At 38.0% G+C, this 13522-nt stretch overlaps 1 protein-coding gene across 1 annotated transcript in view; it reads left to right on the top strand.

Annotated features, from left to right (window-relative positions):
- Positions 1-13522, top strand: part of LOC137653484 (glutamic acid-rich protein-like) — an 86703-nt gene that overhangs the window by 29869 nt on the left and 43312 nt on the right. Inside the window, exons 5-8 of the mRNA XM_068386928.1 lie at positions 4131-4452; positions 4562-4734; positions 9008-9098; positions 9417-9518. Coding sequence (XP_068243029.1) covers positions 4131-4452; positions 4562-4734; positions 9008-9098; positions 9417-9518 — 688 coding nt within the window. The remainder of the gene's footprint in view (positions 1-4130; positions 4453-4561; positions 4735-9007; positions 9099-9416; positions 9519-13522) is intronic.

Below are 13522 nucleotides of genomic sequence, written 5' to 3'. Positions count from 1 at the left end.
TTTCTCAGCTCATTAGGTTGAGAATCAGAGCCAGCCAGCAGTTGTGAAAATCGCATAATGGCCAGCGCTATGTGATATAGGAAAGTTCACCATTTGTTAATCATAGTGAGAAGCACACTAGGCTTTGAATTTAAGCATAGAAAAAATTGTGTAGTGATTGTAAAATTGGCCAACTGTTAGTTAATGATAATGAGAAACCTAACTCGTTTTAGATGTGAATAGGGTTAAAAGTGTGTGATAATTAGAAAAATTATAGTCAAACTAATCAAGTCTCCGTATGTCTTTCAGAAAGGGCACTGCAATTACTTTGCAGCATCTTTTTGGCCCTTAGCTGCACTCGCTTTTTATCCCTCAACTATACTTCCACTCTCTCTTCTGTACTCTCATCTTGCTATCCAGCCGTTTACTTTATTTCACACTGGAAGTGTGAGGTTTTGAATATATCTTCCTAGGCCCCATTGCTGACCCACAATTCATGAATCCAATCATTAGTCACATTCTTAGTGGTGATACTGTTCACTTTTCCAGCGCTCTTAAAGCCATAAATCTCTGCACTTTTATGATCATTATCTTTTAAATGTCCATATTAGAAACATAGGCCTTACATGGCTTTTATAAATCTTTTTGCTTTGATTACCAGATGTGTACTCTTATTTACTTTTACTCTAATTATTTTCCACTTGCAATTTAGTATATTGCTTCTCTTGTCTATGGCTTTGCAATCCAGTATATCACCAAGGTAATAGAAGTGTTCTGGCTTTGTCAATTTTAGCATTTCTTTTAGCTTTTACTTGCTTGTCACCAAAAAAACTTTTCTACATTTAAACTTTATAATCTTAAGGAGCTGATAAGTCACTTATTTTACATTCAGTACACTAATGCCTTCATTGTACTCATACTTACAGCCTCCTAATATCTGCTTAGTCTCTCTCTACTTCCTTGCTAGTAACTTTAATTTTTATTTTATACTTACAGTCTAACCTTTTCCATTTCATCCATTCATCTTTTGAGTTTTTTATGATATCTTCTTGTCAACACTAAATTACCACTTCATTTGGCAACTCAAAGTGGCTGATTTACAGTATAGTTACTTCCATCAATAATTATATAGTTTCATACATCAAGAATCAGCTATAATAGTTATCTTCACACTTTAGGTTCATGAGATCCCTCTTCCGTCTTATCTTTGTTTTCACGTCTTGAGCATTGTGTTGTCTTTCCACGGCATAGGCTAACACAAAAATAGCATATATATTAACACAGTATCTTTGAAAGCAAAGACAAGTTAAGCAAGAGGGGATCTACATTGCCTGGAGGCATCATGTACTTGTAGGGTTCCTAGGTATGTGTTGAAAATAAATGGGAAGAATTTAGGGAAAGGGCAATGCTATCTTTGCTAGAATATGTAAAACTTTAAAAAGATAGATATGGTAAAATTCAGTCAAGTGTCATTTTAAGAGGTTAAAATAGTCAAAATCTAGGTTGGAAAGAAGGGATGCAAGAGATGAAAGTTTAGGTGTAGGAACCGTTGAGTAGATGGGAGAAAAAACAGAAGTAGAGTACAGTGTAATATTTTTTGGCAGCTGATAAAAGCACAAAGTGTAAGATATGATCAATTTTATAATTCTGTGTTATCTATATAATTTAAAGAATATTGCTGTTGAGGAAATTAGTGAAAGAATTCTAATGAGTGGGTAGGATGTGTAAGCCACAATATCCTAGCCTCTTTCATTGGGCATCTATGATGGGATTTTGACACCTAAAATTTGCTGCTTTTCTAGGACAAGATTATCATAAATTTCCTGTTAGAGATATGGTACATTGCTTGACTAGGGTGAACTAATACCCTAACAGTCTGTTTCAATTGATGATGTAACATAATTGGATGGCTGTTCTTAAATCCTTAGCCATCTTACAACCCTAGGAGTATGACATAACTGAGGAAACGGGATATTAATTACACAGAAAACTTTGTGTCAGTACTATATGGAGTTATTAGAAAAATAAGTTCAGACCAGGTGGTGTAGGTAGAAACAGTAACTCGAGATCTTCAAACAGAAACTGCTCAATCATTTTCCTTATAGATTGTTAGGCCTAAATTGAAATACCTGGTTTCTGGCTACTTGTGGTCGCAGTATCAAGCCGAGATAATTAGCCTTCAGTTGTGAGTCTGGATGAAGTTGATTTCTCTATTTGGAGATGATTGAGTGCCCAAAATTTTTTTATACTACTACATCAGGTAAAATCAGTTGGCACTCGTGTTTTTATTGATAAGTTTACATCCAATCTCAAATGACCATGGATTAATTTACTGTGCATTACACGGTTATTAGTTGATTTACAAATGGTTTAGGGTTATACTGTTTATAGCTGTATTATGTTGTTAGGTATGTTGCCCTGAATTACAACTCTTGACTTATAACTGTCAAATTTTTAGGACCAATAGAATTTCCAGGAAATATGTAAACTGACTGAAATTAAGTTTTGAATTTCTTATCTAAACATGATGCACACCAAAGTTTGATGCTTTTTATATACAGTACTTGAAAAATAAATGAATTTAGGATAAATCCATTTGACAAGTTAAAGTAGATAAATTGATAAATATGATGTTTAATTAAGTACAGCATATGCAGTTCTCATAATTAATAAATACAATATTTTATGAATGTAGCATATGGAGCTAACCAAGATACAGTACTGTATATGGTAGATCTGTCTTTGCCCTGGGAAATTATCTTAAGAAATGTGATTCACTGCTCGGTATCCAAAGCTAACTATCTCTTCTAATAGAATTCATCTTGAATAGGGAACTGTAACTTAATGCAATTCTGTACAGTACAGTAAATTGATTGGTGATGATTATCGCTGTATGTTTTCAATATATGATATGTACAGGTATTTGCTTACATATAAAAAGAGTACCAACTGTGGTTATAGATGTAATATGTGCTTAAAGATTATATGTAACACTAGTTGGCATTCTTTTAGTGCAAGTAGAGCCCTGTTTGAATTACGTATTGAAACTTAGAAAAAAATATCACAGGTGAAAATATTGCATGAAAATAAAGATGATTTCTATTGAAAAATATTGTTAGTTTTGAGTCGCACTTTTTAAAATATCTGCAGCAAAAATTATATCCTCTCACCCTGGTGAATACATAGGATACATGGTTTGGATCTCTTAATGAGCAAATAAGATTATGTTTTAGGATAGTCGGTGTAAGCAATCAGTTTTAGAAAAAGAAATAACATGGAGAGGGACTGTCAACTGGCAAGACAGCTTGTTCCTCATATGAATACAATAATGTAAATTGCCCAGAGTCACAGAATTTAACCTTCCCGACCTATCAGTAATAATCAGTCATTTTTTGTGTTATAATTACATTAAATTTGTTTTATTTAGATTTATGAAGTTTTATATGCTGTTTTAACATATTCATTACTGTAACATGTCCCTCTCTATGGGTCCTAACTTTAATGTCAAAAGGTGAGGTAATAAGTCCTAAGTAGAATCCCTTGTTTGTATCTATGAAACCAAATTTGTGTCTGAAGTGTTAGCAATACAGTACAAGGCATAGAATTAATAGAATATATTTTGCGTATGTAATGGTTTTTCCAATTTTTAAGAAGTAATGTATTTTTTGCATTTGAATATTAATTATTACCTTTCAAATAAAAAATCCCTTAATATGCAAAATTTACTTTAAAAGATATTTTATTTTATATTAAATATATAAACTTTTTATAAATATACTGGTAATTGTGGCATGCACAGAATATCACTCAAAAGGTCATAAAGTTAAGCTCAGCAAATGAGAATTTTGTTATTCAATGCATTTACTATTCTTTTTGGATTTTAGTTATTAAATCTTTGATCTAGGCATTGTAGAAAGTGAAACATGTATGGTTTGATAAAGAGATTATAACTGTAAGGGATGACTTTCTGCAATTTTGGATGTTTATGAACTTACGATTACTTTTCTATTGAAATTTTGTTTTTAGGGGAAGTTATAGTTTTATACGTAGTTGTTTAAGGTGTGATTTCAAAGTTGAATAGGGTAAGCTAGAAAAGCAAAATTATGATATTTTATCAGAATCAAAAGTAATTTTCTTCTGGTAATTGTCAGAATGGAAAGGATGGATAGTATGGAGAGTGACAGTTCACTTGATCCCAGCCACAACTTCGATGAGGAAAAAGCCAGTGAATCTGGATTGGAACGGGAGAGATTCCGCGAAAGAGAACACAAGTCCCAGGATTCTGGTGAAAACAAAAAAGAGGATGATAAGGAAGAGGGATCCAATGGGGCTGGAGGTATGCAGGTAACTATTGGGGCGGATGGAGAACGGGCTGTAAATAACGAAGGTCGGGGACGTCCAAGGGTTGGAGGCAGACTTTTCGTGGAGCTTCGATGTCCACATTGTCCGAGTCAGAGGTCAATTACATTTAAGGTACAGTATTTATTGATTATCTATTTTATCAACCCATGAAATTAAATTGACATTCTAAGTTGAGATATTCTTTCCAGAAGAACTACCATATTTTTTTTTTTTTCTTTAGGAGTACAAGTATCACCTTGGTAGTGAGGGTCACAAAAACCAACTTAGCAGACTTGCCAGAAAGCATTCAGTTGTTCTCCGTAAAATACGTGTACAACAGAGACAAGAGCAGAGAGATATAGAAATTAAGTGGAAAGAGGAGCAAAGTGAAGAGTTCAAAAGTTCTGTCACCAGGTGTGTATGGGGCTTTACTCATTTTAGTATAGCATCTCCCTCGACAATTGACTGTTTTTTTTTTTTTTTTTTTTTCTCCATGTCAAAGCAGGCTAAGAAAGACATCAGGTAACTGAGCAGTGTAATGGTTAAAATCCTTGTTTGATGGAATCCTTTACCAGTGGCCTCGTAATATTATTTTATAGTTTGCTATACATTACTTTACTGTATTAAAATATGGAACACCAGCTTTATTATTATTATTATTATTACTTGTCAAGCTATTGTTGATTGAATATCAGGCTTTGTGTAGTACCGATGTCATTTGTTCCTATGCATATAAAAACTTTTCTTCCTTTAAAATAAGGAATATTTTTATTTTTGCTGCAGAGCTAGAATGGCTGTTGAATTTGTTACGGAAGTAGTAAACGACAAGTGGTGAGCTTGGGCAAGACGTCAAGCACTTCACCTCTTATTTTTTCTTCCAGGAAGTGAATGCTGACTTGCATGTGATGGATGTGAAAAAGAAATTTGTACTTAACAGGGAAAGGTACATTTATGGCTAAACCAGCTGTACAGTAGATTCACACACACTCTTTGCTTATCTTATAGGTGTCATGATTGTTTGCAGTCATCCCCGTGTACATAGGGTAGGTAATGGCCTGTGCAGTTATATGCCTTGAAGGGGTGGAAGATATCTAAGCCTTATCTGGGATTGTCTTAGCAATACCCAAGAATACACCAAAGCCATGTGAGTAGCTTCAGACCCCATGTTTTGTCCTCATGGGGTTGGGCCATGGCTCGGGTTTCCCCCAGCTAATATGGTAGCCAGGTGAAATAGTGTACTGTCCTGTATAATTTCTGTCCCCCCCCCACCCCCAGTATGACACCAGAGCCATCCTCCCCTTCCTGATCAGCAGAGGAAAGGGAAGAGTGCGAGTTAGTCCTTCTATCTCTGCCATGTAGGTACATATATATTCGAAAATAAAATTCTACTTATCATACAAACCCAATCACTTATAGGTAACAGTACTTTGTATAGTTGGGTAGATCTATGGCAACCATAAAAGTAATCTACCCCTGCTGTTGTTGTCTTACCTGGGTCTTCTTCAACTCCCATTTTCTGTATGTTACCTGTTACCAGAATTACCATATTTGTTTTGGAGCGGGGGGTTAATTGTTGGAGCAATTTGCCCAACCTCTACCCCAGCTGGAAGCTTGGGACTCATATACCCCTGAGACACTGGACATTGGATTGGTGCCGGCAGAAGCAGACAATGCCAAGTCGGAGTATTCCTTAGTAAATGTCCTTAGCACTCGTCTGAAAGTGTAATTGTTGTGAGAGGTGACCTTGCTCCACCTTCAGGTCGAGGCTATCCTTGGAACTGTCCCTGGTAAGAGCTAGGTAGTTAGGCTCTGGATCGAGTTGAGGCTCATATCTGTGGATCAGAGAACACACTCGTCCATCCAGTTTAATCGGCGCATGCTGCATCATCACTCAAAGGGACTATCATTGGAGAGACTAGGTAGAAGGCATACCCTTCTATGGTCGGCAGCTATGGAATTGTCTACCATGAACTCCTTCCGAATTGTCTTTTGATTTGACCAGTGGTCAGGGGCAGTGACTTATTTCACCACGTTAATGGGTTTATCAACCCTAGAATCTGGAGAAGTACATGAATCTCTTGCTGTCAGCAAATCATAATGCCTACTGGGCTTTGGAGAAAAGGGATGCTTGGTGTAACATTTTTCAAAACAACTTTGCTCACCGGTAGGTCTGTCGCTTCGTAACTCACTGTTGCTGGTCAGTGTCTCTCCTTCCACAGAGTTGTGTACAGGCGGCAGTGAAAATGTGGAGGATTGCTACACAGGACTCCCTGATTCAGCATGCAGTTTCCTTCAATGGCATTGGCCCTTTGAAGAAAGCTGCTGCTTTCGTTTGGCCATGGAGGATCTGGAGCATGGAAGGCCCTCGGGCCATTCTTAGACCCAGATCAGGGCAACCAGCTACTTATAGAAAGGAGCTTGTGCATGCACAGTCCTTACGAGCCACCCAGCCTGATTCTTCCAGGAATGAGGGAGGGAGAGGGAAATGCTTATGCTGGCAATCCTCTTCTCCTATTACCAGAATAGGGGGATGCTTGCCATGTCATTGGACAACCTGCAGAGACATGGGGTCAAACCTTAACTAGTGAGTGTCCTTTGGGATGGTTACTTACTAGGTAGAGGACAAATTAGAGAAGAATGCTCACAAATTTGTTTCAGATGAGCCTCTGGGCTTCTACAGTTGACTCTTGCTTGTGGCAAAGTCACCTGAGGCCTGGAGACCGATCATTGACCTCTTTATTCTGAACAAGTTTGTTCGACAAATAAAGTTCAGGATGGAAACCATACGTTCTTTGTTGAGTTTCATGAGAGAGGTAAACATGGTTTCAGTGGACCTGAAGGATGCATACTTTCAAGTATCCGTTCATCAGTTCTCTTTAGAGTACTGTACCCCCACTTCTCCCTCTACAGTACAATGTACCAGTTCAAAATTCTGTGTTTCAGACTGTGTACGAATCCTCAGGTGTTCACTTGGGTGTTAACTTGATAGCTGCTGGGGCCCACTCGCAAGAGGTACGTCTGTTAATGTATATCAACAGTTGGCTGATCCTGGCCTCCTCTATGAGGCAGTTGCTAACTGTTTAAGATCAACTTCTTGCATATTGTTATGATTTGTGGATTGGGATAAACTTGGAAAAGTCAGATTTCATACCCAAGCAGAGGTTCAAGTATTTGCGCATGCTGATAGACACTGCATCAAGGAGAGTCTTTCCATTAGACGATTGAATTGGCAAACTAAAGGAAGTAGAGTGACCGTTTCTGTTCAAGACAGAAATCCCAGCTCAGTGCTGGAAGATTCTTCTCAGGCACCTTTCCTCACTGAAGAAACTTGGACACCTCCACTAGAGATCTCTTCAGTGGTGTTTGAAAGATCACTGGTCAGCCACGATGGATCTGCCTTTCCTTCCTGTTCCAGTGGAGCAGGAGACTCAGGGCAATCTTATCTGGTGGCTAAGTGAGGAAAACCTCACAAGAGAAGTCCCACTGGACTCTAGATATGCAACTGTTGTTAGATAAGACAAAGGAGGTTTGGGGGGGTGGGGGCACCTGTGCACCTGAATGACCTGGTTGTATCAAGAATATGGTTAGGAGAAGAAATGCTTCTGCAAATCAATGTCCTGGAAATGCAAGTATTCCTAGAATTTTTGAGTAGGCCCTCACTAGCATTGATGAGCAACTCCACCATAGTGGCTTTCATCAACAAGCAATGGGGCACAGTCTCACACCCTCTCTGTGAACTGACAAAGCTTATGCACATATGGCCGGCTTTCCATGCCATAGAGTTTTCAGCCAGGTACATTCTGGGCAAGAGGAATGTCCTAGAAGACACACTCTGTCACCAGTCGCAGATTTTATCGTCAGAGTGATCCCTACATCCCTTTGTAGTATGGAGTCTTCTTGCCCCATCTGGCTTTTGTGATTACCTGTATGCTTATGCCTTTCCTTCGTTCAGCTTGATCCAATCGTTAGGGGCTTGCAGAAATCATTCCCTTTGCTCTCCTATGGGACAGGACATTGACGTTTCTAGGGAAGTAAAAGAACCAACCAGTTCAGTTCTAGGTGGATTTACAACCTTCCAATTAGTGAGTCTCTCTGTTTTAAAGGATGAAAGTTTTGTACATTATATGTGGTTGGAACAAATAGAATTTTAAAAGTAATTTTTATTTTTTCTTAGTTATAAAAACCCCGAGTCCTTTAAAGTTAAACTTCCTTCCTCAACCACCTCTCAGTCCAAAGTCAAAAGTGACTCTTCCAACGGCTGGAAGGGCAGGGTGTCTCATCCGCTCTTCCCACTAGTCATCAACGAATTAAACGGCCATTACAGCTCTGATGAAAACATATTCCCTATTTTAAAGAACTCAGGTTTGTATAGCTAGCTTATCATAATGTATACCCAAAATTTATAAAGCCAACTGTACTCTCTCTCTCTCTCTCTCTCTCTCTCTCTCTCTCTCTCTCTCTCTCTCTCTCTCTCTCTCTCTCTCTCTCTCTCTCTCTCTCTCTCTCTCTCTCTCTCTCTCTCTCTCTCTCTCTCTCTCTACCACACATCGAGATAATATTTGTAAACATGTACGATAGCGAGATTCCCTAATTTGAAATAAATTTTATGTAATTTTACTTGTTTGAAATTGTTTCAATAAATAGAATGATAGATCTTGAGGGATTAACAACTGGTGTTTTCAAACAGATTTTGCAATACTTGCAAGTTGGCATTCAAATGTCTTGGTGGAAATACTGGGGAAGGAATTGACCTGCACAATAGTAGTAAGCTACACCGGGTGAGTAATTTATGCAGTTTTCCTTTAGGAATATTTTGTTTGATCTTTTTCGTTCATGTAGATGGGGAAGACTGCAGGGATAAATGATGATAATTCTTGTCTCTGTCAAGTAGTCAGTGAGACCCTTGATGAAATATTGATAAGGAATTAATTTATATTTATTAAAAGTGAGAAGTTCAGTCGAATACAGTACTATACCCTGTGTACTGTAAAAGAAAAAGAAATACGGGTAGTATTGCAAGTTATATCCTTTGGAATATAGATGCTGAATTTTAAGCGGCTTAAAAGTATAATAATAAGGTATATTTTTATTTTTAGATGCAGAAGTGTTACCTTCATCCTCGATGCTCTATATGCCATGTTACTTTCCCTAGTCGGATGGTCTATGAATACCACATTGCATCTATCAGTCATTTGAGGGTAAGTACTTTTCAGTGTTTAGATATTATGCAGCTAAAATTCACTAGACTTATTTATTAACTTATTGCCAATGGTATCAGTACTGCATTTCTTGCAAGTAACCTCCTTCCCTAGGAAAAGGTACATTACTTAATTCAAAATGTCTTATTTTCTCACAGCTCATAGATCAGATGATAAAATTACCTACTTTTATAGTTGCCTCAGATCTGCCCAACTATACAAAGTACTGTTACCTATAAGTGATTGGGTTTGTATGATAAGTAGAATTTTATTTTCGAATATATATGTACCTACATGTGTACATATTTACAAACCATCATCCTTCAATTGAAGTACAGTGTGATTTCAGTATAGCTTATACTCGGCTGTTAGAATTTATAATGTCGTTAGTTACTGCCTGGTGCTGAGGGAGTCCTGCCCCCTCAACAATACACTGAATAGCGACTTTGAATTCAGCTGCAGAGTAGTATGGACATACTCTGCGCTTAACCCCTTCATTAAGAGGCCTCATTAGTTATATACGAGATTTGTCTCCATCGAATATACATGCATACTTACCCTATATATCCATGTTTATTTGTTTTGCTGCTGATTACAGAATAATTTTTTCAAAAGTTTATCATTTTCTATAGTATTTTACTCTAACAACCAAAATATTCTTTTTATTCATTGTGAAGCTATTAGTCATTTTTCAGAAATTTGTTTTATATAATTTTCTCTAAATACTGGTAAACAACTGATTTTGTGTAAAAAAAACTTTTATATTCATTTAAGTGATTTTGTTATTCTGTAATCATTCGACGATAAATAGCAGTTGAAAGATATAAAACTACTCATCGGTAATAATGAACTTTGCGTTATACAGAAATGTAATGAAAATATCCAATTGTTTCCTTTGCTACAAGAAGTATTCCATAATTTATGATTGTGGGGCTGAGACAGGGATGTGTGATGTCGCTCTGGTTGTTTAACTTGTATGTTGATGGAGTGGTGAGAGAGGTGAATGCTCGAGTGCTTGGACGAGGTTTGAAACTGTTAGACGAGAATGACCATGAATGGCAGGTAAATCAGTTGTTGTTTGCGGAGGATACTGTACTGGTTGCAGACGCGAAAGAGAAGTTTGGCCGATTAGTGACAGAATTTGGATGGGTGTGTGAGAGAAGGAAGTTGAGAGTTAATGTGGGTAAGAGTAAGGTTATGAGATTTACGAGAAGGGAATGGTGCGAGGTTGAATGTCATGTTGAATGGAGAGTTACTTGAGGAGGTGGATCAGTTTAAGTACTTGGGGTCTGTTGTTGCATCAAATGGTGGAGTGAAAGCAGATAAACATCAGAGAGTGAATGAAGGATGAAAAGCGTTGGGGGCAGTTAAGGGAGTAGTAAAAAATAGAGGGTTGGGCATGAATGTAAAGAGAGTTCTGTATGAGAAAGTGATTGTACCAACTGTGATGTATGGATCGGAGTTATGGGGAATGAAAGTGACGGAGAGACAGAAATTGAATGTGTTTGAGATGAAATGTCTAAGGAGTATGGCTGGTGTATCTCGAGTAGATAGGGTTAGTAACGAAGTAGTGAGGGTGAGAACGGGTGTAAGAAATGAGTTAGCAGCTAGAGTGGTTATGAATGTGTTGAGGTGGTTTGGCCATGTTGAGAGAATGGAAAATGGCTGTCTGTTGAAGAAGGTGATGAATGCAAGAGTTGATGGGAGAAATACAAGAGGAAGGCCAAGGTTTGGATGGATGGATGGAGTGAAGGAAGCTCTGGGTGATAGGAGTATAGATGTGAGAGAGGCAAGAGAGCGTACTAGAAATAGGAATGAATGGCCAGCGATTGTGACGCAGTTCCGGTAGGCCCTGCTGCTTCTCCGGTCCCTTGAAAGACCGCGGAGGTAGGAGCAGTAGGGGAATCAGCATTATGAAGCTTCATCTGTGGTGGATAATGTGGGAGGGTGGGCTGTGGCACCCCTAGCAGTACCAGCCGAACTCGGTTGAGCCCTTGTCAGGCTGGGAGGAATGTAGAGAGTAGAGGTCCTCTTTTGTTTCATTTGTTTGATGTCGGCTACCCCCCAAAATTGGGGGAAGTGCCTTGGTATATGTATGTATGCTTATAAGATGTATGATGAGCAAAAAAATTATCTACTGATTACAAAAGAAATATATTTCTGGCCCCGAGAAAAAGAGAAACATAATATAAATTTAGTTCATGAAAACAAAAGGTTCATTTATTCTTCTGTCATTCCTCCTTGTGTGTGACTGACACTATGAACTGGATTATTCTGTTTTCGGGTATTTCACAAGCTTGGAAAAAGGGAATGCATATATAAGAACATGAAAAATACTGCATAAAATGTCAATAAATGGAAATAATGATAGTAGACTAACTTTTACTCATGAAAACAATGAACAATACTAATTTGAAATGTATATCTAAGACATGAAAATAATATTTTGTAGAAATTATAGTTGAGAAAAAATAGGAATAATATATGAAAAAACAAATCTTGCCATGTCATCATGTTTACAGTGATCAGGGTTACAAATATGATAAATATGATCACTAATAAGTGATATGATATTAAAGAAATTGTGAAATGCAATTAAATAATGTAAGAAATTGGAAATTTATAAAAAATAAGGTGAAAATATGTATGGATTGAGACATTTTCAGGTAATTATTTATAGTATTGAGATTATTTAGTGTGATTTTAGGTAGTGTGTGACTAAACAGAGCTTTCAACAACTTGCATTGCTGGCTTTCTGGTTGAGAGGCAGAAGGGGAGAACTGATGACAATGCTTTCTGTATTATTTGAACACATGCAGTATGCCAACATAGAAATACATTGAAATATACCTTACATAACCCTGAATAAGGACTAGAATTGCAAGTGTTTCAGTTGGTGGTGGGGCGAGATGAGAAGATCCTTAGGTCTCTTAAGCTGGGTGGTGGGGGGGTTTGAGTAATGCTTCAGGTAGGGAATTTTGCCATTGGCTAGAGAGGGTGCCGAGATTCTACATAACATAAAAAGACTAAAATAGGTCTTACACAATCAGAAAAAAAAGCTAGAATCCCAAAGACTGTTAGTTGGCTGAAGAAAGGAGGAAGAGGGGCTAGTATCAGGGAAGGGAGGAGATTTTTTAGTGAAATTTCCTGAGTGTAAACTTTGTTATATAAGACTACTGTATGTCCTGTACTCTAGTAGGATGTACGAATAATTTCAACTTCCATATTTAGATCACTTACCCGGGACTTCGTCGTCTATCAACCGGCATGTTTTGACGTCATCGTAGCGAAGGGGCTAACAAATGTTTGCTGTTATTAATCTTTCTTTTTCTTTATCCTGAGTGTTTCTGTGCGATTGTGATGGACCCGCCACGTGGTCCTGCCATGGTTTGGCTGGTAACAGTTATAGCCACTTTATACTTTTCCAGAAGGTGGACCTCCATCAGGCCATTCCTCACACAATTGGGAGGTTAAGTGCTTCAGGTAATGTTCCCCTTCATCGCAGACCCTCAAAAAGGAAACAGAAATTCCCAGAGTCCTAGTGAGGAGACTCCCTTCCTGCCAACGGATGCATTCAGAAGCCAGAGAGTAAAGGAGAATCAGTATCACCGAGCATTCTTCAATTTTTTATAGAGGCCTTGCTTCCCCGAGGTTGAAAAGCTCAAGTACTGTTGGTTGCAGGTCTTCTCCTTTCTTGTCATCCAAGCCTCATACAATGGCAAAGAATACTTCAACAACTAAGAGGGAAATTACTCCCATTGCTTCGATGTCATCGGATTATTGTCTGGGTTTGGTCTAAGTCCCCACTAGAGGAAGAATCTAGACTCACATTTGATCTATCAGCGCTGTATTCTGGACCAGCACCATGGCGTAGAACTGGGAAACAAAAAATTAACTTTGGTGAAGGCTTTGGGTCTAATCCTAGAGTTCAACGACCATGGGAAGGCAACAGGGGCACTATGGTCAATTTCTTTTAGCGATGCAGATTTGCACCGACTCATAGC

Source organism: Palaemon carinicauda, chromosome 14 (genome assembly GCF_036898095.1).
Source record: "Palaemon carinicauda isolate YSFRI2023 chromosome 14, ASM3689809v2, whole genome shotgun sequence".
Taxonomy (NCBI): domain Eukaryota; kingdom Metazoa; phylum Arthropoda; class Malacostraca; order Decapoda; family Palaemonidae; genus Palaemon; species Palaemon carinicauda.
Note: the sequence above shows the minus strand (reverse complement) of the source record. Positions and strands in the feature narration are given on the sequence as shown.